The 22,655-nt window shown below is 61.4% G+C and overlaps 3 protein-coding genes and 2 long non-coding RNA genes across 8 annotated transcripts in view; 3 read left to right on the top strand and 2 right to left on the bottom strand.

Moving 5' to 3' along the window:
- The first annotated feature begins 337 nt into the window (after positions 1–337).
- Positions 338–4,213, top strand: WSB2 (WD repeat and SOCS box containing 2). 2 transcript variants are annotated; one of them, XM_086761260.1, is made up of 10 exons: positions 338–491; positions 653–824; positions 925–1,160; positions 1,374–1,505; positions 1,859–1,959; positions 2,204–2,376; positions 2,588–2,701; positions 3,173–3,280; positions 3,489–3,679; positions 3,950–4,213. In XM_086761260.1, exons 1-9 carry the CDS (start codon positions 476–478, stop codon positions 3,649–3,651), a joined length of 1,215 nt encoding a protein of 404 aa, XP_086617386.1. In that variant the 5' UTR covers positions 338–475; the 3' UTR covers positions 3,652–3,679; positions 3,950–4,213. The 2 variants fall into 2 exon arrangements, with proteins under 2 accessions (XP_086617386.1, XP_086617387.1); XM_086761261.1 differs by having other exon boundaries at positions 339–491; positions 928–1,160; positions 3,489–4,213.
- A 693-nt stretch (positions 4,214–4,906) lies between these two features.
- On the bottom strand, positions 4,907–7,861 carry RFC5 (replication factor C subunit 5). The gene is made up of 11 exons (XM_086761400.1): positions 7,798–7,861; positions 7,623–7,687; positions 7,405–7,541; positions 6,906–6,985; positions 6,613–6,686; positions 6,342–6,501; positions 6,098–6,179; positions 5,862–5,991; positions 5,570–5,647; positions 5,421–5,475; positions 4,907–5,199 (listed from the first exon to the last, which is right to left on the bottom strand). The coding sequence occupies exons 1-11, from the start codon at positions 7,827–7,829 to the stop codon at positions 5,103–5,105; spliced, it is 990 nt and encodes a 329-aa protein (XP_086617526.1). The 5' UTR covers positions 7,830–7,861; the 3' UTR covers positions 4,907–5,102.
- On the top strand, positions 6,926–10,162 carry LOC147598637 (uncharacterized). The gene is made up of 2 exons (XR_015260410.1): positions 6,926–7,036; positions 9,703–10,162. It is a non-coding gene; the product is annotated as an uncharacterized LOC147598637 (long non-coding RNA).
- A 2,306-nt stretch (positions 10,163–12,468) lies between these two features.
- LOC147598636 (uncharacterized) lies at positions 12,469–13,139 on the bottom strand. The gene is made up of 2 exons (XR_015260392.1): positions 12,852–13,139; positions 12,469–12,743 (listed from the first exon to the last, which is right to left on the bottom strand). It is a non-coding gene; the product is annotated as an uncharacterized LOC147598636 (long non-coding RNA).
- Positions 13,140–14,365: 1,226 nt separating this feature from the next.
- KSR2 (kinase suppressor of ras 2) overlaps positions 14,366–22,655 on the top strand; it is a 70,747-nt gene continuing 62,457 nt past the window's right edge. For all 3 annotated transcript variants that reach the window (XM_086761327.1, XM_086761325.1, XM_086761326.1), the window contains exons 1-3: positions 14,366–14,545; positions 20,169–20,309; positions 20,800–20,950. In XM_086761327.1, coding sequence (XP_086617453.1) covers positions 14,366–14,545; positions 20,169–20,309; positions 20,800–20,950 — 472 coding nt within the window. The remainder of the gene's footprint in view (positions 14,546–20,168; positions 20,310–20,799; positions 20,951–22,655) is intronic.

Below are 22,655 nucleotides of genomic sequence, written 5' to 3'. Positions count from 1 at the left end.
GGGGGCGGTCAGTGCCAGGGGGGTGTTATCGTGCGGGTGGCGGGGTCCCTGGGGGGGGGGGATCACTGCCAGGGGGTGTCACCGAGTGGATGCGGGGTCCCTGCAGTCCCTACGGCCCCCCTGCCGCCAGCCCCACAGCCCCGGGTTGGGGGGGGACCCGGGGGACCGCGGTGTCCCCTGAGGGGAGCCCTCGGCGCGGCCGCCCGCCGTGTTTGCCGCCCGACCCGTTCCCCGGCTGCCTCCCGCCCGCCTCCTGCCGCCGCCCCACGGCCCGGGGCGGGCGGGGAAGCCGAGGCGGTGCCGGAGGAGGAGGAGGAGGCGGCGGAGGAGGAGGCGGCGGCGGGGCTCCCCTCACCGCGCCGCCGCCACCCTGGGCCTGCGGCCTGTGGCCCGGCCCGGCGGGGCCTTGCCGTGGCCGGGCGGAGGCGGCGGGGCCGGGGGCGAGGCCGGGGCCTGGGCGGGCCGCGGAGCCGCCATGAAGCCGAACGGAGGTGAGGCGGGCCGGCGAGGAGCGGTGGCCGGGCCTCCCTGGCTGAGGGCCGGGGAAGCGGGTACCCCCCGTCCCCCGGGACCCCCCCAGCGTAGGGAGGGTGGGAGGAGCGGGGCGAGGCCCCGGCGCGGGGTGTGTAACGCGGCCGTCCCGCCGTCCCAGAGGAACCGGTTCTGCTGGCCGAGCTGAAGCCGGGCCGTCCCCAGCGCTACGACTGGAAATCCAGCTGCGAGACCTGGAGCGTGGCCTTCTCCCCGGACGGAGCCTGGTTTGCCTGGTCGCAGGGACACTGCGTGGTCAAGCTGATCCCCTGGCCCTTGGAGGAGGCCGAGCTGTGAGTGGGGGACGCCGGCTGGATGGGGAGTGGGGGGTCTGGGGAGCCCGGGGGGGCAGGCTGCGTGGGGTTGCCAGGGAACATCCCTCCTTTCTCCCAGCAGATGCAAAACCGCGGAGCGCAAGAGCCGGGGCGGCAAAGCGGAGGTGAGGAGCCGAGGGGTGGCCAAGGAGAAGACGCTGGAGTGTGGCCAGATCGTCTGGGGCCTGGCCTTCAGCTCCTGGCTGGCGGCAGAGGCGGGGGAGACGGACCCCACCTGCGCCGTGGGTCTTCCCTGCCTGATCCTGGCCACCGGGCTCAACGACGGACAGATCAAGGTCTGGGAGGTGCAGACAGGTAAGCGGCTGACGGCGGGAGCAGTCATGGCTTCAGGCTGGTTTCTCTCTCTGTGCTCCCCCTTGGAAGGGGATTCCATCCCCATCCTTCCCCAAATGCTTCCCAGGGGTGAGCGAGAGCCCCTGCCCCATCCCAGGAGGTGCTGTCCGCGTGTGAGGGGCGCTGCCTTGTTCCCCAGGATGGAACACCACTCAGCACGTCCCCTCTCCACAGGACACCTCCTCTTCAGCCTCCTGGGGCACCAGGACGTTGTCAGAGACCTGAGCTTTGCTCCCAACGGAAGCCTCATCCTCGTGTCTGCCTCAAGGGACAAGACCTTGCGTGTCTGGGACCTGAGCAGAGATGGTAGGAGCGTGGGGGGACGTCCCCCATGCTAGGTCACCCCCGGCTGAGGCTGGGCTCTGGTGTGGGAAAGAGAGGGGAGAAACCTGCCTTGGTAGGGGAGGTGGTGGGAGAGGATCTTTGGGGACGGTATTCGAGGCAGAAGAGGAGAGTTCTGCGACACAGAGCAGAGCCCTCCCCTTCCAGCCGGGGCCTGGGAAGGGTTTGCAAGTAGACAGAGAGCTTGGGGTCTGCCCAGGGGAGCCCCCCAGCCCTGCATACGTTCCATCTCGGAAAAGGTGGGGGGAGAGCAGGGGCAGGGCCCAGTGCTGCCTCTCGTGCTCGCCTCTCCTGACTCGCCTGTCTGCGGTCCCCAGGGCGGCAGGTCCAGGTGCTGTCGGGCCACGTGCAGTGGGTCTACTGCTGCTCCATCTCCCCAGACTGCAGCATGCTCTGCTCCGCGGCCGGAGAGAAGTCGGTGAGTCCCGCTGGACGGGAACCATCCCACGTCCCGCTGAATCCAGCGCTCCCCTCAGCCCTCCGTGTTCTCCCCGTGCGAGAAGGGGCTGAGTCAGAGCCACCCTCGCTCCTTGGCCGTTCTGGTTCTGCGTGGAGAAGCTGGAACCGGAGCCCACGTGCCTTAAACCCCAAGGGGGAGATTCTTCTCCTCCGTTCCCACCCTGGCGATGCTGCCAGCCTCAGCACCTGCCCGTGTCCCGCAGGCGCTGCTGTGGAGCATGCGGTCCTACACCCTCATCCGGAGGCTGGAGGGGCACCAGAGCAGCGTGGTGTCCTGCGACTTCTCGCCGGACTCAGCGCTCCTCGTCACCGCCTCCTACGATGCCTGTGTCATCATGTGGGACCCCTACACCGGGGAGCAGCTGAGGACGCTGCGGTATGGAGCCGGGGGGCCGGTGGGGGACTGTGGAAGGGGGGACAGAGCAATGCCGTGGGGGTTTGTTGGGGCTGGGCACTTCTTGCTGTCTCCAGCGTCGGAAAGGGGGCTCTGACTTGCTGGGTTTGGCCCCTCTGCCGGCCCCGGAGCATGGGATGGGGCTCGTGGCTGCCCTGAGGCTGAGGCTGTGCCTGTTCTCTCCACGCCGCAGCCACGTTCCCTTGCACTCGGCACCGGACTACAGCAGTGAAGTCCACACCAGCTCCCTGCGCTCCGTCTGCTTCTCCCCTGAGGGCCTCTACCTGGCCACGGTGGCGGATGACAGGTGAGTGAACCCCACCTTGGGGACCTCCAGTGGGAAGAGGGTCCCGGGAGGACACCTCCAAAACCAACCAAGGTCAGGAGGTGCCAGCGGGGAGCAGACCTCGCACACCAGGTCCCCACCAGTGCCCGGCATAAGGGCACGCTGCGCGGGACACCGAGGCTTGGCTGTGACAAGGCGCAGCAAGGTCAGGGCCCTGTGCGACGAGCCGGGGCCCGTGTCCCCCCGCGTGCTGTGCCGCCCTCGCTGTGCCCCTCAGCCCCTAGCTCTATCTGCACCCAGCCCAGCTCCACGGGGAACAGTGCCTCCCGCCTTGCTGCCGTGTTGGGACGCTCCTGGGATGCCCTAACCCCATGGGAAGAAAATCCTACTCCAGAGTTTGCGTGCATTCGGGTGAACCCAGAGGCTTTCCTTCAGCCGCAGGCTCTTCGTGGATGTGGCGCCTGGCATCGTGTCCCCTCCCTTTCTCCTTAGGCTCCTGAGGATCTGGGCGTTGGAGCTGCGCTCTCCTGTCGCGTTTGCTCCCATGACCAACGGCCTGTGCTGCATGTACTTTCCGCACGGCGGTTTCATTGCCACAGGGTGCGTATGCGGGAGAGGAGAGCAGAAAAACGTGGGCTTGCTCCCTCCCCCTGCAGCTTGGGCAAATTCTGGGCTTCCCTGGGGGTGCAGGGCTGGTTTCCTGGGCTGGGGAATGTGTGGTTGCTGAAACTCGGGATATTTGGGGGTAATTGAGTTTTTTTTGTGTCGCTCTGCCCTGTGCTCACGGCTTTTTTGGGTCCCGTTGCAGGACCAGAGATGGCCACGTCCAATTCTGGACCGCTCCGAGGGTCCTCTCATCGCTAAAGCACTTGTGTCGCAAAGCTCTGCGCACCTTCCTGACGACGTACCAGGTCCTTGCGCTCCCCATTCCCAGGAAGCTGAAGGAATTCCTCACTTACCGGACATTTTAAAGGCAGCGCAGAAAGCGGAGGTGCGGAGGTGAGAGCCCTTGGCCCGGTGACGGGGCTCAGCCTGGGTCAGGGGAGGCACCACAGCGACGACGTCTTGCCGATCCCTGAGCCGTGGGGCAGGAGGATTGCTACTCCCCTTGCTTTGGGGGTTGTGTCTGTGGACGTGGAGGGATTTTTTGGTGTAATAATACTAGAACCCAGCAAAAATGCATGCAGAGGGCGAGGGGCGCAGCTGCGGTGGCCCCGCAGGGGGACACAGGTCCCCCTGTCCCCCTGCTATCTGCAAGTTTTGCGTCAGGTGCTTTAGCTTCCAAGTGCAATGTTGTGGGTTGAAGGTTAGCAGCTGCAGTCCAAGCGGAGCTTTTGTCCTTCGTACGACTACGGGGCTACAACCGTCCCTGACAAAACTGACCCTCGCCAGGACCGGCTCGTACCGTAGCTTACTTCCCAGAGGAGTGCGGGCTCTGCTGCTCCCCGGGTCTGGGCAGGAGCTGGACAAACCCAAGTGGGTCTCTGCGGATTAGACGGCAGCGATGACAGAATAAAAAAAAATTATTCCTCACCTCTTTCCTCTTGGCTCGTAGAGGTGACCTGGGGATAGCAGGGCAGGCTCCAGCGGGCTCTGAGCTACGTCAGACCAGTAAGTGTTCAGCGGAGGGTGCTGGGGCGGATCAGTCCCACCGTGCAGCTGGGACACCGGGCTTCACGCAGCCCCCAGCCCCCCATTCCGCCGTTGCTTTCTGTCCCCACTGGAGTTCGGCATGCGAGCAGCGCGATGTCCAGACATGCTGCGTGTGAAGCAGCCTCCTGGACTTGTCACTCTCTGGCTTAGCTGGTGTCTGGAGTGACAGCACGGCCTTCCAGTCCGGCTGTGACCCCAGCTGATGGAGAAGATGGGAAATATCCCCTCTGAACTGCTCATCGGGACAGAAACTGGTGTTTCCCTAACCCGTACAGGTGTCACCCACAACCACGTTCCGGGCGATGGCACTGCGAGAAACAGTGCTGTCCCCGCGCAGCTTGGCCGTCTGTGGTTGCCCCGCTCGGCTGCACAAGCGACGGGGTGGCACCAGCCACGGTTTTACTCCTCGGCGCGTGGGCACCGGGGGCAAGGACGGGAGGTTTTGCAGGCAGGTGACAGCGGCAGACTTCAGCCTGCGTGGGGGCGATGCCTTTGCAACAGGACAGAGCCTCGACCACCTCCCTTCGGTTCTTGCGTGGATGGGAGGAAAAAGAAAAGAGAAGTGCAACCTGCTGGGCTTTAGAGGCGTCTGTATTTCCCGAGGGAGCTTAGAAACAACGCTGCCTGACTGTCACGCCCCGGCTGTGGGCTGAAGGCTTGCAAAAACGAAACAGAAAGCCGCAGGGAGCAGCTCCGGGCGCGGGCGCTGACGATCCCTTCCAGCTTCCGCGAGATCCGGCAGTGCAAGCAAGGACCCGCGCAGCAGGGCTCAGGCTTCGGCCACGATCAGGTCCCTGGTGACTTGGAAAGCCGCGATGAGGGAGCTCAGCTGAATCTTTTCGCTGGTCCCAGCAGCCAGCCGGTACCTGGAGTAAGGGGCAAGGGCAGGATTCGGGTGTTGACACCGGTGTCTGCGTCCCGACAAAGCCACAGCCCTGGCCGGGATGGACGTGGAGGGGCTGCGGGTGCCCAGCGGCTGCCAGGACCCGGCACAGCGCGGTAGCGGTGACCCCCGTGGGGTGGGTGCGTTGGCAGCCCCCCGGCCAGGGCGTGTCAGGGCAAGGGGCGGGGGTGAGTGGACGCTTACTCGATGTCTGCCATTTTGATCAGCAGCTGGATGCGGACGGAGGGAGGGAAATCGACTGCAGGGAGAAGGAGACGGCGTGCGTCAGCGCGGGCTGGGGGGGACGGTGGCCCTGCCAGTGTCGGCCAGGAGCCGGCCGCGCAAGCCCCTACCTCTGTGCACAAACAGGTGGATCTCGGTGAGGATGTCCTGCAGGGCCAAGCCCTTCAGCGTCTTCAGCTCCGTGATTTCTGAGATGAGAGTGGAGTGAAGGGCTCTCTTCCAGGCCTTTCCCCGCGACATCCCGCTCCTCATCCCCGCGACAGCCCCGAGAACCCTCCCCGGCGAGCAGCACCCACCCCACCCCAGCCGGAGCGGGAGGTGGCGGGCCGGGAAGCCCCAGCAAGGAGGAGGATTTATAGCGGAGGGGATTAAACCCCAGGGCCGGCGGAGGAAAAAGGATACTGCGGTAGGCGGTGGAAAAGTCCTGGTTCAGCATCCAGTCGAGGATGTTAGCAATGTCAGACTTGAGGGGGTGTCCCGTGCAGGTGTAGACGTTCTCCTCCGTCACCTTCCCAAAGGCCATGGTGGTGCTCTGAGGAAGAGGAGAGTGGAGGAAGGATGAAGACCCTCCAGGTTTGCGTGGGGCCGACTGCTGCTGACTTGCACGAGGGGCAGGCAGCCACGGCCATGGTCCGTACCTGCAAGATGTTGAGGGCTCTGCGCATGTCACCGCTCGAGAGGGTCACCAGAGCCTTCATCCCATCCTCGGTCACATCCACCCTGGAAAACAAGACCTAGGGCTGCAGCAGGAGCCAGTGCTGCCGGAAGGAAATAAAACTGCGGAGAACCAAGCTCGGTCCTCCTCCTTGTGTAGGAGAATGGGGAAAAAGGGGGTGCGGTGACGCCGCGGAGCCCCCCATGTCCCGCGCCGCTCCGGCTCACCCCTCCTCCTGTATGACGTGCTGCAAGCGGGGCACCATCAGCTCCGGGGTGAGGGGGCCAAAGCGGAAGCGCGTGCAGCGGGACTGCAAGGCAGGGATGATCTTGGAGAGGTAGTTGCAGATGAGGCAGAAGCGAGTGTTTTCTGTGAACTTCTCGATCACTGCAAAGAGGAGGGAGGAGGAGCTGGTCCTTGTCTGCCGCCTCATACAGGCTCCCACCCCGCACCAGGCGGAAGGAGGCCAGCGTCAGGGGGGTCCCCAGCGCCCCTCACCTCGCCTCAGGGCATTCTGAGCATCCTGGGTCATGGCATCGGCTTCATCCAGGATGACGAGCTTGAAGCCTTTCCTTAAAAAGGGAGAAAAAAGGGAGTGGCTTTTGTCCTGGTCCCCAGGACCATCCGAGCCCTCTTTTCCCTTCCAGACCAGCATCCGTATCACTCGTCCTTCCCACCCTCATCCTCCTCGCTTGCAGGTCACCCTGACCACCCATCCCGGGGCAGGCTGTGTCAGAGGAGGAGATGAGGAAGGTACGAGGAGCTTTGGGCAAGGTGGACGTGCCACTTACTTGAAGATGGTCCTGGTGCTGGCGAAGCTCAGGATGGGCCCTCGGACGATGTCGATCCCCCGGTCATCGGAGGCATTGAGCTGGAAGGAGACTGCGTGGATCTGTGTCCCGGCCCGAGGGTGCACCCAAAGGTAGTGGCGACCCCGCCATCACCCTACCCATCCCATTTCATCCCACCCCATCCTACTCCATCCCATCCCCATCCCCACGCCATGCCACCTCATCTCATCCCACCTTATCCCATCCCATCCCACCTCATCCCCATCCCACCCCATCTCATCCCATCTTATCCCACCCCAACCCACCTCATCCTACCCCATCCCAATCCCACCTCATCCCATCCCCATCCCACTCAGTCTTATCCCATCCCATCCCACCCCATCCCATCTTATCCCCATCCCAACTCACCCCATCACATCTCATCCCACTCCACTTCATTCTACCGCATCCCAATCCCACCCCATCCCATCCCAATCCCACCCCACCCCTGCCCCCGTACCTCCAGCACCATGGAGCCGAACTCCCGTTCCCGGTAGAGCTGCCTGGCGCAGGCGAGGATGGTGGAGGTCTTCCCGGTACCGGGAGGGCCGTAGAGGAGGAGATGCGGCAGCCGATCCTCGCTGATGAACCGCTGCACTGGGAGACGGGACAACGGGGCTGGGGGACGCCCGGCACCCCCCGGCGGTGGTCCCGACCGGGAGGGGGGGGGGTCGTTACCGGTGCTCAGGATATCCCGGTGGGACACCAGCTCCGACAGCGCCTGCGGCCGGTACTTCTCCACCCTGCACCGGAGAGGGGAGGAGGGGTCAGCCCGGGGTAGCACCCGCCTCTCCCCCGCTCCCCGATTCCCCCCTCGCCCCCCGGTTCTCCCCCCTCCCCGCTCACCCCGTACCATGGCAGGTTCCCGCCGCCCGCCCGCGCCATGGCCCCGCCGCCTCGCGAGAGCAGCGCGCCGGGGGCGGGGCTTCACGCCAGGGGCGGGGCTTGGACTGTGGGCGGGAGGAGGCAGGGGTTTCGTGGTGGCGGGGAGCGTGGGGCTGGGACTGGCAGAAGCGCGGTCGTGTGCTGGATTTTGGGGAGAGCGCGGCACCGGGAGTGGGTGGTGGGCATGGTTTTGGGGGGAGCACGGCCCCGGGAGTTGGTGAAGCAAGGTTATAGGCCTGGTTCTGGGGGGAGCGTGGTGCTGGGAGTCACTAAAACAGGGGCGCGGGCATGGTTTTTTGGGGGGAGCGAGGTGCTGGTTCCCATCGAAGCAAGGTCCTGGCTGTGTTTTTGGGGAGAGCAAGGTACCAGGAGTTGCTGAGGAGGATTGTGGGCATGGTTTTGGGGTGAGTGAGGTGCTGGTTCTCACCAAAGCAACGTCATGGCTGTGCTTTTGGGGAGAGCACGGCACCGGGAATTGCTAAAGGAGGATTGTGGGCATGGTTTTGGGGAGAGCACGGCACCAGGAATTGCTAAAGGAGGATTGTGGGCATGGTTTTGGAGAGAGCACGGCACCGGGAATTGATGAAGCAAGGTTGTGGGCCTGATTTTGGGGAGAGTGGGGTGCTGGTTCTCACCAAAGTAAGGTCATGGCTGTGCTTTTGGGGCGAGCAAGGTGCCAGAAGTTGCTAAAGCAAGCTCGTGGGCATGGTTTTGGGGAGAGCACGGCACCGGGAATTGCTGGAACAAGGTCGTAGGCCTGGTTTTGTGGGGAGCAAGGCCCTGGGAATTGGTGAAGCGAGGTTGTAGGCATGATTTTGGGGGGACTGAGGTGCTGGGAGTTGCTAAAGCAAAGTTGTGGGCGTGTTTCTGGGGAGAGCGCAGAGCTGATCCTCACCAAAGCAAGGTCCTGGCTGTGCTTTTTGGGAGAGCGCGGCACCGGGAATTGCTGGAGCAAAGTCACAGACATGGTTTTGGGGAGAATGGGGTGCTGGTTCTTATCAAAACAAGGTCATGGCTGTGCTTTTGGGGAGAGCGGGGTGCCAGGAGTTGCTAAAGCAAGGCTGTGAGCATGGTTTTTGGAGGGAACAAGGCGCTGGGAATTGCTGGAGCGAGGTTGTGGCCATGGTTTTGAGGGGAGTGAGGTGCTGGTTCCCATCGAAATAAGGTTGTGTTTATGATTTTGGGGAGAGCGCAGCACCAGGAGTTGCTAAAGCAGGGGTGTGTGCATGGTTTTGGGGAGAGCGTAGTGCTGGGAAGTGACGAAAGAAAGTTCTGGGTATGGTTTTGGGGAGAACAAGGCGCTGGGAATTGCTGGAGCATGGTTGTGGGCATTGTTTTGGGGCGAGCAAGGTGCTGGCTTTCAGCAAAGCAAGGTGGTGCCTGAGCTTTTGGGGGGAGCGCGGCACTGGGAAGTGATGAAGGCCAGTTACAGGCATGATTTTGGGGAAAGCGCAGTGCGGGGACTCATGAAAGCGGGGTCATGCCCGTGCTTTTGGGTAAGCACAGCGCCAAGAGCTGCTGAAGGAGGATGACGCCGCTTGAGAGGTGGCTGCAGGGATGATGACGCTTTTATCCCCATCCTCTTGCTGGGTGCGGCCTCTTCTCGCCAGAGTCGCCTCCAAAGGGAGAGGGCTCCCTGCTAGCTCAGGCTGGGAGAAGTAGGGAGATCCGTTGGGAAGCAGAGGTGATGAGGAGTTTATGGAAGGGTGAAAAAAATCACAGGGAAATCCTGTCGCTGGCAAGGGAAGGGAAAACATCCAGAAATCCAGGTCAAATCCTATAGAAACCCAAAAATCTGCCAGAGGGCAGCTGCTTGCTTTATTTTTTTATCCTTTTTTTTTTTTTTTCTCCCATATTTTTATTTCTCCCCGAGCCCCATAAGGGAAAGCAGGAGCTCGAAGCTGGGCTCGGCAAGCCTCAGCCGTTCCTCTGGCCGTGGCGGCTGGCCCTTCCGACGGCGGGGCGAGAAGCTCCGAGGACCTGGGAACCAGCCGGGACGTGTGACCTGGAGCCGTGACGGGCTTGGGCTTCGCCCCTGCGTGGTGGATCCCGAGCTGCTCTTCTCTCCTCCCATCTGCCTTCACCTGGGGCAGGATCCTGTCCTTCAAAATGGATTTTTCCAGGTGTTTCTTCCCCTCTCCTGTTCCATGGTTAATACATCTTGGAGCTCCAGGCCAAGAGAAATCTTTGGAGGGGGTGGGCTTGCGGCCAGAGTGCATGCTCAAGTCCACAGGGATATCTCTCCTGGGCAATTCCAGCATTTTCTTGACCAAATTGTTGTGTTTTATTGTTTTTTTTTTTAACCGTTTGTTGTTAAATGTTGTTAAAACCGATGGGTGCATCCCCCCGCAATGATTCTGCGTCGTTAGGGCCGGCTGAATTATTCAGCGGTGTCTGAGCTGCCTGCCCTGGCTTATTGACCTGTTTCGGGGAGCAGCAGGTCACATCCCACTCGGTAACGGGAGCTATACATTTCTAGCGCGATTGATTATGTTCGTTAACGGCCCCGAGTCATCGGGCGCATCCCTTCGGAAGAGGACGAGGGAATTCCAGGTGGAAAATGAACCCGATTTCAGGAGGTAGCCCCAAGCTCACGGACGTGCAAGAAAACCAAGGGCGGAGAATTAAGTCGTTACAAGAAATATTTTACGTGAACCGATTGCGCCAGACCCAACTCGTGTTTAAGAAATGGAGTCGTCAATGTGGCCGAGTGACGACGCACACGGCTAGCCCCGTACCAAGTCCCAGCCCTGACAGCGAAGGGGATGAATAATTCAAGCTGTCCAAGGCTGTAGAATAGAAAATCTGGGTTTTCTTACTGATCTCGGGCCGTTCCCGCTGCCCGTAACGCGCATCTGCCCTTTGCGCCACAGGCCAGCCCAGCTCCTGGGGTTATCCCACCGGCTGCAATGGGGATTTTTGCGGAGCGTGAGGTTTTTTTTTTCTCCCCAACGGAGTCTCCCTGTTTGATTTTGTTTTCTTTCGTTTGCCTTTGTTTTATTTGACTTTACCTTTATTTGTTTTGAAGGGTGGGTACTGGGATTATGTGATTTTTTTTTTTTTTTTTTTTTTTTGTTCTGGGAGCTGCTGGAATCATGGGGAGGGGGAGCAGCAGCGTGGGCAGAGGGTGCCAAGGGGGATCCGCTCGCTCTGCAGCACCCCGATTTTGACCAGGGGCTCTCGGCATCCTCTCTCCACTGGGAACCATCCCGCCCTTCCCTCCCCTGTAATGAAATCTGGGAACTGTGGGCCCAGAAGCGGCTGGGCTGCTACCTTGGATGTTTTAGGGGAAAAAAAAATAAATCTGTTGTGAACGCGCTGGGTACAGAGAGTGCCTTGCCCTCTTATCTCCTGTTTGGTTATTGAAAGACCTGATTAACCGCTGGAGCCATCAGGAGAGAAAATTTCCAGCCTGGTGGAGTTTTTTATTTATTTATTTATTTATTTTCCCGTGCTCCAGTTGATGACGAGAATCGCATCGCATTTCCAGCGCAGGCTGTAGGTAAATATCTGGCGATTGCTGCCTTCCCCAAGTGCCAATGCTGGCCTTTCCGGAGGGCTCTGCTCCTTTTTCCCGGAGGAAAAGCCAGCAGAGCGGGAGGATGCTTCTGTCCTGGGACCCCTGGGGCTGCACCAGTGCCCACCAGTGCCCACCGGTGCAGCTTCCCCAGCTAAAACAGCCAGGTGAAACATGTAAATACGTACAGATGGATGTGAAATTAAGAGCAGGGCTGGGAGCGCAGCCCAGCTAAGCTGGGATCCCCTGTGCTACGGGATCGTGCAGGTTTCTCCTCCCCGCTGCCCTCTCTGTTGCTTGGGTGGGTTTCCACTGCCCGGTCCTGCTGGTTTGCAAAGCACCGGAGCCGGTCCAGCCTGACCCGGGGCAGAAGGTTACAGCTCTGTGCAACTCAGTCTGGCATCCCCTTTGAGTTTTTCTTTTTCTTTTTCTTTTTCTTTTTCTTTTTCTTTTTCTTTTTCTTTTTCTTTTTCTTTTTCTTTTTCTTTTTCTTTTTCTTTTTCTTTTTCTTTTTCTTTTTCTTTTTCTTTTTCTTTTTCTTTTTCTATAGTTTTCTGTTGAGTTTGGGTATAGTAGTCTTGTATTTCCTTTTTATTTCTATCCCATCCCATCCCATCCCACTTCTTCTTTCTCGTTTGGGTATGATGGTTTGGGATCCCCTTTTTATTTATATCATACTATCATATCATATTTTCTTCTTCTGCTGCTGCTCCTTAAGGAATTGGCTTTTGGAACGATTTGGTGTATTCCCCCTGCCCCAGCACCCCCCTGCAGCCCCTCAGAGGCTCCCCTGGCCGGTGGCAACGGGTGCCCCGCTCATACCCGGCATTCCCGTCCTGGGGGGGGTCCCCCTGAGTCCCCCTTCCAGACAGAGCTGGGGACGCTCTGCAGAGCCAGGGGGCTGCAGATTTGGGCCCCTCCCCAGCATGACAGCACACAACTGGCCAGAACGCTAAAATTCCAGTAATTTCTATAAAATCCCTCTAATTTGCTTCTTCCCACCTGCAAAGAGAATTTTCGTAGGTAAGCAAACAAGAGAGGGAGCAAAAGGGATGTGTGCGGTTCGTCCAACATGGGGGCAACCTGGAAATTAAAACTTCTGCTTGAAAAAAAAGGCAAAAATCAGCAAATTTCAGACTTTTTTAGCCATATCCTGACTCGGAGTGAGACGGGAGTCTGGCTTGTGTTCTCTGTGGAGCTGATGTGGACCGGGATGAGTGTGTCAACTGGGAATAAAGTCGAATATCCGAAGCCAAGCAGGTCACGGTGAGGGGAAGCTTTGCTTGGGGGATGCGGGACAGGTGGAATTTCCAGCAGCATCGTCCTGGCTCTGTCTGGCCCGAAGAGCTGCTGAGTTTGTTGGCTGGGCTTGGCCATTCTTGACTGGCTCTGGGTGTCTTTTATAAATATATATGTAAAAAATTATATATAAAAATACATAAAAATTTATATATATATATACACAGACATATAATATGTATATAAAATGTTTTATATCCATATACCAAGCTCCTATAAAGCTTGAGCACGGCAGCCGGCAGAGGGAAAGGCTTTTCTGCAGGGAAGGGGCTTCAGCATTGGGGGGGGTCAGTGGGTGCCCCATGCACCCCCTTTCCTCTGCCGCTCCCTTGGGCTGGGCTGAACCCCCCAAAATAGCTGAGCGTGCAGGGTTCATCCCCTCTGAGCGGGGTTGGTGCTTCCACAGGGGCTGTGGGAAATGAAGATGCAGGGGTGGGGGGCGGTTTTTCTGGCTCCTACCCAGCAAGCTGGGCGTCTGGGTGCCCCCCCCCCCCCGCACCCACAAACTGCACCCTCGGTGTTTTAAACGCCTGGAACAGCAGCCCGGCCTGGCTGCTTGGCAGCAGGGCCTCCAGCGCAGCAGGACCCCCGTTCCAGCAGAACCCCGGCTTGCGCCAGGGTCGTTGTCCCCCCATTGCCCCAGGGACCCCCGTTACACCAGTCCCCCACCATTACCTGAGGGTCCCCCATTGCCCCAGCCCCCCCTCATTGCAGCAGAACCCCTCCAGTACCCCAGGGACCCCCATTACCCCAGGGACCCCCATTAGAGCAGGGACCTCCATTACAGCAGGGACCCCCATTGCCCCAGCCCCCCCTCAATGCACCTGCCCCCCCGCCAATCGCACCGGGGACCCTCACTGTACCAAGCCCTGCCGTTGCACCCCCCACCCCCCCAGCATCCCCATACTACACCCCCTCAGCTGGGGCTCCCACCACCACACCATCTCCGGGGCGGGGGCCAGTGTGTGGTGGTGGAGGGAAAGACGGAGGGATGGAGGGATGCAGAGATGGATGGATGGGGGAGGGATGGATGGAGGGATGGGGTGATGGATAGACAGAGGGATGGAGGGATGGATGGATGGATGGGGGGACAGACGGAGGGATGGATGGGTGGATGGGAGATGGATGGATGGATGGATGGATGGATAGGGGGACAGACGGAGGGATGGACGAGGGGACAGAAGGATGGATGGAGGAACAGAGGGACAGATGGATGGATGGGGGATGGACAGACGGACAGATGGATGGAGGGAGGGACGGAGGGGCAGATGGAGAGATGGATGGGGGGGATGGAGGGATGGATGGATGGGGGATGGGGGATGGATGGGGAGATGGATGGGTGGAAGGATGGATGGGTTGCATGGAGGGATGGAGGGATGGACAGAGGGATGGATGGATGGGGGGGGGGTTCCCACGCGCAGCCAGCGCGGCCCCGCGCTACCGGAGCGCGCCGCCCCCGCCCCCGCCCCGCCGCACCCGCAGCTAGGGGGGGAGAGTGGGGGTGGTGGTGGTGGTGGGGGGTGTGCGGGGCGGCGGGGGGGGGGGTGGGGTGTGTGTGTGTGGTGTTGGGGGGGGGAGGCGGCCGCGGCGCCGCGCTGACGGGGCTGGGTGGGCACGGACTGCGGGCCGCGGCGGTGCGGGGCTGAGCGGCGCGGGGGGGGAGGAGGAGGAGGGAGGGAGGGAGGAGTGGGGGGGGGGGGGGAGGGGGGCGCGGCGAGCGATGGATGAGGCCAACATGACGAGGAGCGAGGAGCAGCAGGCGCTGAGTCTGCAGAAGGCGCTGCAGCAGTGCGAGCTGGTCCAGAACATGATCGACATCAGCATCTCCAACCTGGAGGGGCTCCGCACCAAGTGCGCCGCCTCCAACGACCTCACGCAGAAGGAGATCCGCACCCTGGAGGTAGGGGCCCGACGGAATATCCCCCCCCCCCCCCAAACCCAACAACCAGATCCAACCTCCCCCCCCCCGCCACTTCCCTGGGCCGCGCTGGGCTCCCCCGCAGCGCTGCGGTGCGGCCGATGAGGCTGCGCGCTCTGCAGGTGGGGTCCGGCCCCGCCACATCCTCCCGGGGGTACCCCCCCGATATCCCCCCTCCCCCAGCCCCGGCATCCCCCCCGGCCCCGCTCCCCCCGCCCCGCATCCCTCCCGCCCCTCTCCCACCTCCCCAGCGGGCAGCATCACTGCATCCCGGGCCGCATCCCCTCATCCCGGGCCGCATCCCTCCCGTGGGTCCCTGCTTCCCCACCGAGCAGCAGCCCCTCCAGCCCACCTGCATCCCTCCCGCCCCTCTCCTTCCTCCCCATCAGGCCACATCCCCCTAGGCCCACCTGCATCCTTCCCACCCGGCCACATCCCTTCATCCCAGCCACATCCCATGTTGCAGCCACATCCCCTCATCCCAGCCCATATCCCTTCATCCCAGCCACATCCCCTCATCCCAGCCACATCCCCTCATCCCAGCCACATCCCTCCCGTGGGTCCCTGCCTCCCCACCGAGCAGCATCCCCTCCAGCCCACCTGCCTCCTTCCCATCCGGCAGCATCCCTTCATCCCAGGCCACATCCTTCACCCTCCTCCTACTCCACGCTCCCGCATCCCCTCGGCCCGGCTCCGGCATCCTCCTCCTCGGCTGTGCGGTGCCCACCCAACCCCTCCAACCGCCCCCGGCAGCGGGGCAGAACGGTGGGAAGTGGGGAGGCTTCGCTGAGCCGTGGCCTCCACGTTGCCGAGGCGTGAAGGCAGCCAGGCCACGGCGAGGGGAGCCCCGGACGGATTTATTTACGTTTCGTAGACGGGAAAAATACGTAGAAGTAAAAGCTGCCCAGCGAGGGCCCTTCTCTCATGGCCCCGCAGGAAGAGATTCCCCTCGGAGCGTGGCGGGAGCTGGCTGGGGATGGATTTGGGGTTCAGTAGGTTGGTGGGTCAGGAGGGTCTGGGGGTACGTGGGGTGGGGAGTAGCGCGGCTGCGACGGTGCCGTGACCCCGAGGAGACGGTGACGGGGCTGCGGCAGCGTGGAGGCAGTTGACACGGAGCCGGGGTTGTGGGTGGGGGGATTTCGGAGCCCGGGCCCACTCAGGCCTTTCGGCTGGGGCTTCCTAACCTGGCAGCTCTCAGCGGGAACCCAACTGCGGCTGCGCAGCCGTTCCCGTGCGCGGCTGCTGCCAGGGTCCCGCAGCCCCTCTGCGGGGTGGCTTTCGGCTCTGGCCCGCGACCCGAACGCCCCGTCCCGCTGCCCTCCCTCCTGAAGGTCCTGAGCGCCGCGAGCGGGGCATCGCCGTGCTGGGAACCCTGGGGTTGGGGTGCAGTTCCCTGTTCTGCTCCTGGACATGACTTGCGCCGCGTTCCCACACCCACCCTGCCGTCGCCTTTCCTCGATCCAGGTCCCGTCCCATCCCACCCCTCTGCACAAGAGGCCACGTGTGACCCCGGAGCAGCCTCGGAGGAGGGAGAGGGAGGTGGGGATGAAGCCGCAGCGGTTTTGGGATGCATGGGAGACTTTGTGGGGGGCAGGTGGGCTCAGAGACCCCCCAGAAGAGCCGATGCCCAGAGGTGCAGCACTGCAGGAGTTTGTCCCGCACAACCTCGTTAGGGTTAGCATGGCTGATGAGTTATTGCCTCCGTCCCGCAGACGGGGCCGAGGGGAGCTGAAAAGTGTGGTGAAGCCATCCTGGTGGGATGCTCCTTCCCGAAATCCCGCAATGGAGAAATGTCCATCCATCCTGGTGTTGCTGGGACAGCTCAGCCCGGGCCAGTCGAAGGGTTGGGAGGTGGCCGCAGGGACACTGCTCCGAAATTCTGGACACTTTCAGGGAAGGTGATTCCCACTATAACAGGTGAATCCCGGGCCAGATTCCCGGTGCCGGCACGTTGGTGGTAGGTGTGGACCGGCTCCCAGCGGCGGCGTTGTCCTGGGTCACCGCCAACGTCAGCAAGGAGCTGAGCTTGGCCCTGAGTCCCCGCCGCCACCACCGCGTCCCAAGGACGTGACGCAGACGCAGAGCCCTGCTCGGCGCTCCTTCCCTTCCCATCTGGCAGCGGCAGAGCTGGGACGGTGGCCGGGGACGGGTGGACTGGGAGGGCGTCTCGCCCCAAGAGCCCCGGGGAGACGTCGCATGGCCTTCGCACCAGCGCGAGCTTGGAATAAAACCGGAGAATCCATGTTTTTTGGATATGCTAAACCCTGATTTTGCCAAATTGATAGTTTTCCCCCTTTTTTTTTTCTTTTTAAACTACCTTAAGGTACACACGCAGCCCCATCCTTCCTGTGGTTGCACCGGGAGCTGCTCACAGCATCCTGCCCTGCAGCATCCTTCCTTCGGGATGGGTACCACCAGCTGCATCCCGGCTTCCGTGGCAGCCTAGGGATGCTTTTAGATCCTGTTTGTGCCTCTGGGACAGGCTGGGAGCGAAACACCGCCCGGGGTGGGAGTTGGGGCCGGTTTGCTTCCTACAGGACAGCAGCGGATCCGGGCTGAGCGTCATTGGAGCGGGAGAGTGGGAGCCGAGCGGCCGCCCTCGTGAGCGCTGTGCAGGCGGTTGGGCTTTATTCCCCGACCCGAGCGTGGCAGTCAGGTTTCACCTCTCTAAATTTGGGTTTTGGGGTGTAAATCCGGGAGAGGGGCGCTGCTGCTGGAGGTTTAGGGGCAGCGAGAAGGAAAAGTCGCTGGGGGATTTTTGCGGCTGTCCCGCACTGTGTTGCTTGCTCTCTGTATCACTCCAGTGGGGTCAAACCCCCATCCCACTTCAAAGCGTGGGTCAGGGTTCCCAAAAACCAGCGAGGGGCTCCAAGGGTAACCCCAGGATTGGCCGTTCCCCCCTCCCTGGGCCACCCTGCTCCTGCCGGGAATGGAGAATCCTCCCGGGATACTTTCGGTGGCTGCACCAACACAGGGGTGAGGATGGGAAGAGGCACCCAGGGAAGTGCCGTGGCCGTTTCCAAACTCACACGGGCAGCGGCCAAAGGAGACGCTGCCCCAGCACTGAGCGTGTGGATTCTCTGGTGGCTAATACTGTGGGTGAGCACAGCACACTTATCCCTGGGCTGCATGCTCGCAGAGAGCCAGGCGTCTCCAGGATGCTGGGCTGAGCCGTTTCGGCCCCTGTACTCCTGGAGAGAGCCCTGGGGACCATTTAGCAGGGCTTGAAATAAATGATGTGCAGAGCCAGGGATGGCACATGAGCCTAACAGGGCCCACAAAGAGCCCTGAGAGGGAAAATACAGCCGTGGCGAGGTATTCCCAGGCCAAGGGTGCTCCAGGAGGCTCTGGAATAACGAGTCCCTGGGTAGGATTTGGGGAAGAGTCACTCTGGTTGTGTCTATGTGCCATGGGAAAGCATCTGCAACGGCCCACCGTTGGCCGGGAACATTCAAATGCACAGAGCAACTTTTTCCCAGTTGCGTGAAGACATCCGGCATGGACACGTGCTGGTCTCGCCGTGCCGAGCGGGACGGGCGTCCCACCATCCCTCTCGACAGTCGCGTGGCCTGCCTCTGCCAGGTTGATTCACTTTTCCCTCGTGCTCCCGCCGCTGGATTTTTTTCCGCCGCCTCTCCCCGGTCTCCAAGCAGGGCTCGGTGCCATCTCCAGCCCCGCTGACGTCAAGCGGGTGCAGGGTGCTGCGCCGGAGCGGGGGGGTTCAGCTGCCCTTCTGCTCCTTGGAGACCGGTTGCTTCGCTCCCTGTGCCTGCTGGGAGGGGAACAACCGCCTGCCGCCGCGCCGGGGGTGTCGGGGCGAGCGCCTGCCGAGGGGAAATCCTGCTCTGGGTGATGGGAGGAGGCTGGAAATCCCCGTCGGGGCGCAGAGAGGAGAGGGCAGGGTTGGCATGAGAGGGGGGTCCAGCGCATCCCCCAAATGGCCGGCACCTTCTGCACTGCCAGGACACCGCGGTGTCCCCCTGCCATCTCCCAGCTGGGGAAACCGAGGCACGGGAAAACTGGAGGGGGAGGGAGGAGCATGGGGCAGGATCTTGCCAAATCTCCGTCCTGCGCAGCGGCTCGGGGTGAGCGCGAGCGTCTCCGCCAACGCAGGACCGGGCTTTCCCCGTGGCATGGGGCTGTCTCCGCCGTTTCCCTTTCCAGCCCCACTGGCGAAGCTCTCGGTGAAACAAGCAGTGCTTTTGGGTTCTGCAGAAGTTTGCTGGGCTCGTTCCCACCCCCGGCTTGAGCAGATCCATGGGCCAGGGCATCAGCCCACACCTGGGCCCTCGTTTGCGCTAACGATGCTCGCTCTGAATTTCCCCCACCTGTGCCTGGAAATTAAAGCACCTCCCTCCGCTTTCCCCATCCTAGCTCCCAGCACATCTCTGCATGGTACTGGTGGGGGCTGCCCCCTCCCCAAATTATGATTTTAGCACTGGTGAGGCTGTTGTGGCTGAAGTGAGGGTGGTTTTTTTTTTTGTTTGTTTTTTGGTTTTTTTTTTGGAGGGTTTTTGCTGCGGTTGTGTGTGTTGAGAGGTATTTTTTGGGGGAGCAGCAGCTGTCTCTGTGTGTGGGGTCCATGCTGCCATTTCCCCTCCAAGGGCCTGGGGCGCTGACCCCAAAAACCATTTGGGCTGTGTTAGGAGAGTGTTTTTTTTCTTAAAAACCAGACCTGGCAGCTGGTCAGGGTGCTGCCGAGCCCAGTCAGTACCTGAGGCCTCCTCAGCTCTGTTTTGGGCAGTAATTCTTGGTAATTAATTGCCACTTGGGTGACACTGGTAGGATGTCGCAGTGGGGATGTGCCGTTTGCAAGGGGACAGGGACCACTGGCCTCTCCTGGCTCCGTGCCCCACAAGACGCATGGCGGAGGCTGGTTGGGTCCGTTTTCCACCTGTCTGGGTGCACCCAGCTCACCCCAACCACAATGGGTGGGCACAGGGGGGCTAGTTTTGCCCCCTATTCTGCTCATGTGCATCCTGTTGAGCCAAGCGCCCTGGCCATCATTGCTGGAAACCACTGAGGGAAGGGATTGGGAGCAATGGGGAAGCTCCCCCAAACCCTGCGGTGGCGTTTCTCCCCTCATCTTTCCATTCTGAACCGCTGCGTATTTTGCTCATGTGGTTTTCGGGGTGCGCAGGGGGGCACGGCACTGCGTAACGCTGCCGCTGATGGCAGGGAATCACCCACCTGGAAAAGCAGGAGCAGGAAATCCTGGTGGATTTCCAGCAATATGGGCTCCGCTCTGTATTTCGGAGAAAGGAGGCCGGTTGCTTCACGGCTTTATTTCAGGGGCTGTGGTTGCAACTATGACATCTTCGGCCTGATGATGGGAGGAGTGGAGGGGGGCACGGTTGGTGCAGGGGTGGGGCCGTGGATGAGCAAAGAGGACCTGAAAAAGGCCTTTTTTTTTTTGGGGGGGGGAAAGCACCCCCATTGGACACCCAATTTGATGCCAATGGTTGCAGAAGCTCGGCAGCGAGGGTGTTTTGAGGGCAGGAGGGGCTGCATGCACGCTGGGGATGGGGGTGAGGGAGGGTGGTGTGGGGTTGGTGGCAGGGGGTCGTGGCAGAGGGTCCCATGGAGCTTTCGCCTTCTCTTCCAGAGCAAGTTGGTCAAATACTTCAGCCGGCAGCTGTCCTGCAAGAGGAAGGTGGCCTTGCAGGAGCGCAACGCCAAGCTGGAGGGCTTCCCCCAGCTCCTGCACTGGTTCCGCATCGTCGACATCCGCAAGGAGGTGATGGAGGTACGGGCCATGCTGGGGTGGGAAGGGCTCTGCGTTGAGTTTAGGGGTGCTGACCCTCTCTGGTACTGTTTTTCCCAGTGGTTTGTGGGATCCTTGAGGATCCACGTCCTGGGCTTCTGTGGGCTACGGGTGCAGCCACGGGGTGGCACCCAGAAGTGGTTCCCTAACAGCCCCCCCAGGGAAGAAGAAATCCCAGATGGAAGCTGGCGGTCCCCATGCGTGCTGGGGGCAGGGGCAGGCTTTCATGGTGCCCCTAGATGTCTTAGTGTTGAGCTGGATCCGAGCAAAAATTCAAGAGAAAGCGGCAGTTTTGGCTATGCCCTCTGTGTTTTCATGTGGATTGGGATGGAAAATTAAAGTTTTGGGGTCTGTGACCCAGGTGGGGCCGCAGGAGGGAACAGCCGCTCACCTGTGTGCCCCGAGGTGCTGGTGGAGAGGATGCTGTGCGGGATGGTTTATTCCCCCCTCCTGCCCCGTTCCTCCCCTCCAGGAGATCGCCCCGGGGCAGCTGAGCCTGGAGGAGCTGCTGGACATGACCGACGACCAGGTCTGCGCCACCCTGGAGAAGTTCGGGGCCAACAGCGAGGAGTGCGCCCGCCTGAACGCCTCCCTCTCCTGCCTCCGCAGCGTCCACAAGTCCGGTGAGTCGGGCACCCTCGGCCGGGTCCCCTCGAGTTGGGGTAGAGCGGCACCGTGCCGTTGCGGTGACGCCGGGAGTGTGGCTTTCGTGTATCGGGGACGTTTGCAGAGTTTTCTCCATGGGTTGCAGAGCTGCCCACGGGGGATATCTTTGCTCTGCTGCATCCCTGTGGCTTGGAAGCACGTGAGGGCTTCCTCTTCTGGGAAGTGATGAGTTGTTAGTTCTCAGTGAGGAGGCTTTGCCCAAGGAGGGCACAGCTCTTCCTACAGGGTCCGCCCCATGATGCCTCTTGCTTGGAGCCCCCTGAGACTCAACAAGCTCCCGCTGCTCGGCACAGCATCCCAGCCGGCTGCAGAGCTGAGCCAAGCCCCCCGTATTCGAAGCCCCTTCCCAGAGAACAGAATCACAGAATGGTTTGGGTGGGAAGAGACCTTCAAAGCCCACCCAGTCCAACCCCTCTGCAAGGAGCAGGGACGTCTCCAACCAGGTCAGGTTGCTCAGAGCCCTGTCCAACCTGGCCCTGAACGTTTCCAGGGATGGGGCCTCCACCATCTCCCTGGGCAACCATCCTCACTGTAAAAAATATTTTCCTTATATCCACTCTGCATCTGCTTCCTTCTAGTTTAAAACCATTTATCCTTGTCCCATCACAATAGGCCCTGCTAAAAAGCTTCTCCCCATCTTTCTCGTAAGGCCCGGGGGATGCGGGGTGCGGGGCTGCGGGTCCCCGGGTGGTGGCAGCAGAGTTCCGCGCCGCACGCAGCGGGCGCCAGTACCAGCTGCGGCGGGGCTGGCAGGGAGAGGGGGCTGCAGCAGCGGGGAAGGGGGTGAGGGATGCGGGGGGGCGGTGGGGGGGTTGTCCTTGTCCCCGGCCAGCGCAGCCGTGCTGGGTGATGCTGTGCGGGAGACCAGGGTTTTTAAAAATCCCGGTTGTCCCCTTCCCAAAAGCTTCCACCCTGGCCCTGGCCTGAGGTGGTGGTCGTGCATTGGTTTAGCTGGGAGCCCTGGCCTGGTGTGACCCTTCTGTAGGAGGACCCCCATCCTGCCAGGGAGGGTCTGGGGTCCCCAGAACCCTCTGCCTGGCCTCCATCTCAGGGGCTGGAGGGCTGGATGCAGCACCCCCTTCCATCCCTGCACCGGAGCTGTGAGGAGGGGGTGGCCGAACCCAGCCCGACATTTCCCGAGCCCCCCCCCATACTCTGACTCCCTAAATCTGCCTCCTGCCCTCCTTCCGTTTGGCGTTTTCACTAAGTCTCTCTGCTATTTGAGGAAGGGCACTGGTGTCTCCCTCGGAGCCCGGGGAAGGCGCTCAACCTGCTCTTTGTTTGAACACCTTTGGCTTTTAAAGCCCTTTGCAAACAAATATTGCTGTACTCGCTCGCAGCCCAGCCCCTGTGTCTCCCCTCCTGCCCCTCTGCTCGCTGGGCCGAGGGAATTCCCACAGTGTCCCAGTGGAAACCATTCTTTGGAAAAACCCACATGAGCCTCTGGCTCAGCAGCTGCGGTGAAGATGCTAAAACATCTTCAGCCCCTCCGGTGGTGTCTGGCTGGCAGAGATGGGGTGGGAGGCGGGTACCACGGTGGGATGCTGCAGCTTCATTTGCTTTTTGATGGGGCGGGTGATGGGGCCGCCAGCCCTCCCGGCGGGATGTGGCTCCGTGGCCCGTTGGGTCCCCCACCGTGTGCGGTTGCGTTCCCCAGCGCCC

Source organism: Chlamydotis macqueenii, chromosome 17, assembly GCF_036417535.1.
Source record: "Chlamydotis macqueenii isolate bChlMac1 chromosome 17, bChlMac1.mat, whole genome shotgun sequence".
NCBI classification, from domain to species: Eukaryota; Metazoa; Chordata; class Aves; order Otidiformes; family Otididae; genus Chlamydotis; species Chlamydotis macqueenii.
This window is presented reverse-complemented; position numbering and strand designations above follow the sequence as displayed.

What these genes read in the sequence shown, in the direction of transcription:
- WSB2 (XM_086761260.1), top strand. An exon ending in CTGGGACCTGAGCAGAGATG is followed by an intron (nt 1,506 to 1,858) that starts GTAGGAGCGTGG and finishes TGCGGTCCCCAG; the next exon opens with GGCGGCAGGTCCAGGTGCTG. An exon ending in CCGCGGCCGGAGAGAAGTCG is followed by an intron (nt 1,960 to 2,203) that starts GTGAGTCCCGCT and finishes CGTGTCCCGCAG; the next exon opens with GCGCTGCTGTGGAGCATGCG.
- RFC5 (XM_086761400.1), bottom strand. Translation starts at nt 7,829, where the DNA reads ATGGCGCGGGCGGGCGGCGGGAACCTGCCATG. An exon ending in CCGGGATATCCTGAGCACCG is followed by an intron (nt 7,542 to 7,622) that starts GTAACGACCCCC and finishes CCCGTCTCCCAG; the next exon opens with TGCAGCGGTTCATCAGCGAG. An exon ending in TCGGCTCCATGGTGCTGGAG is followed by an intron (nt 6,986 to 7,404) that starts GTACGGGGGCAG and finishes GTCTCCTTCCAG; the next exon opens with CTCAATGCCTCCGATGACCG.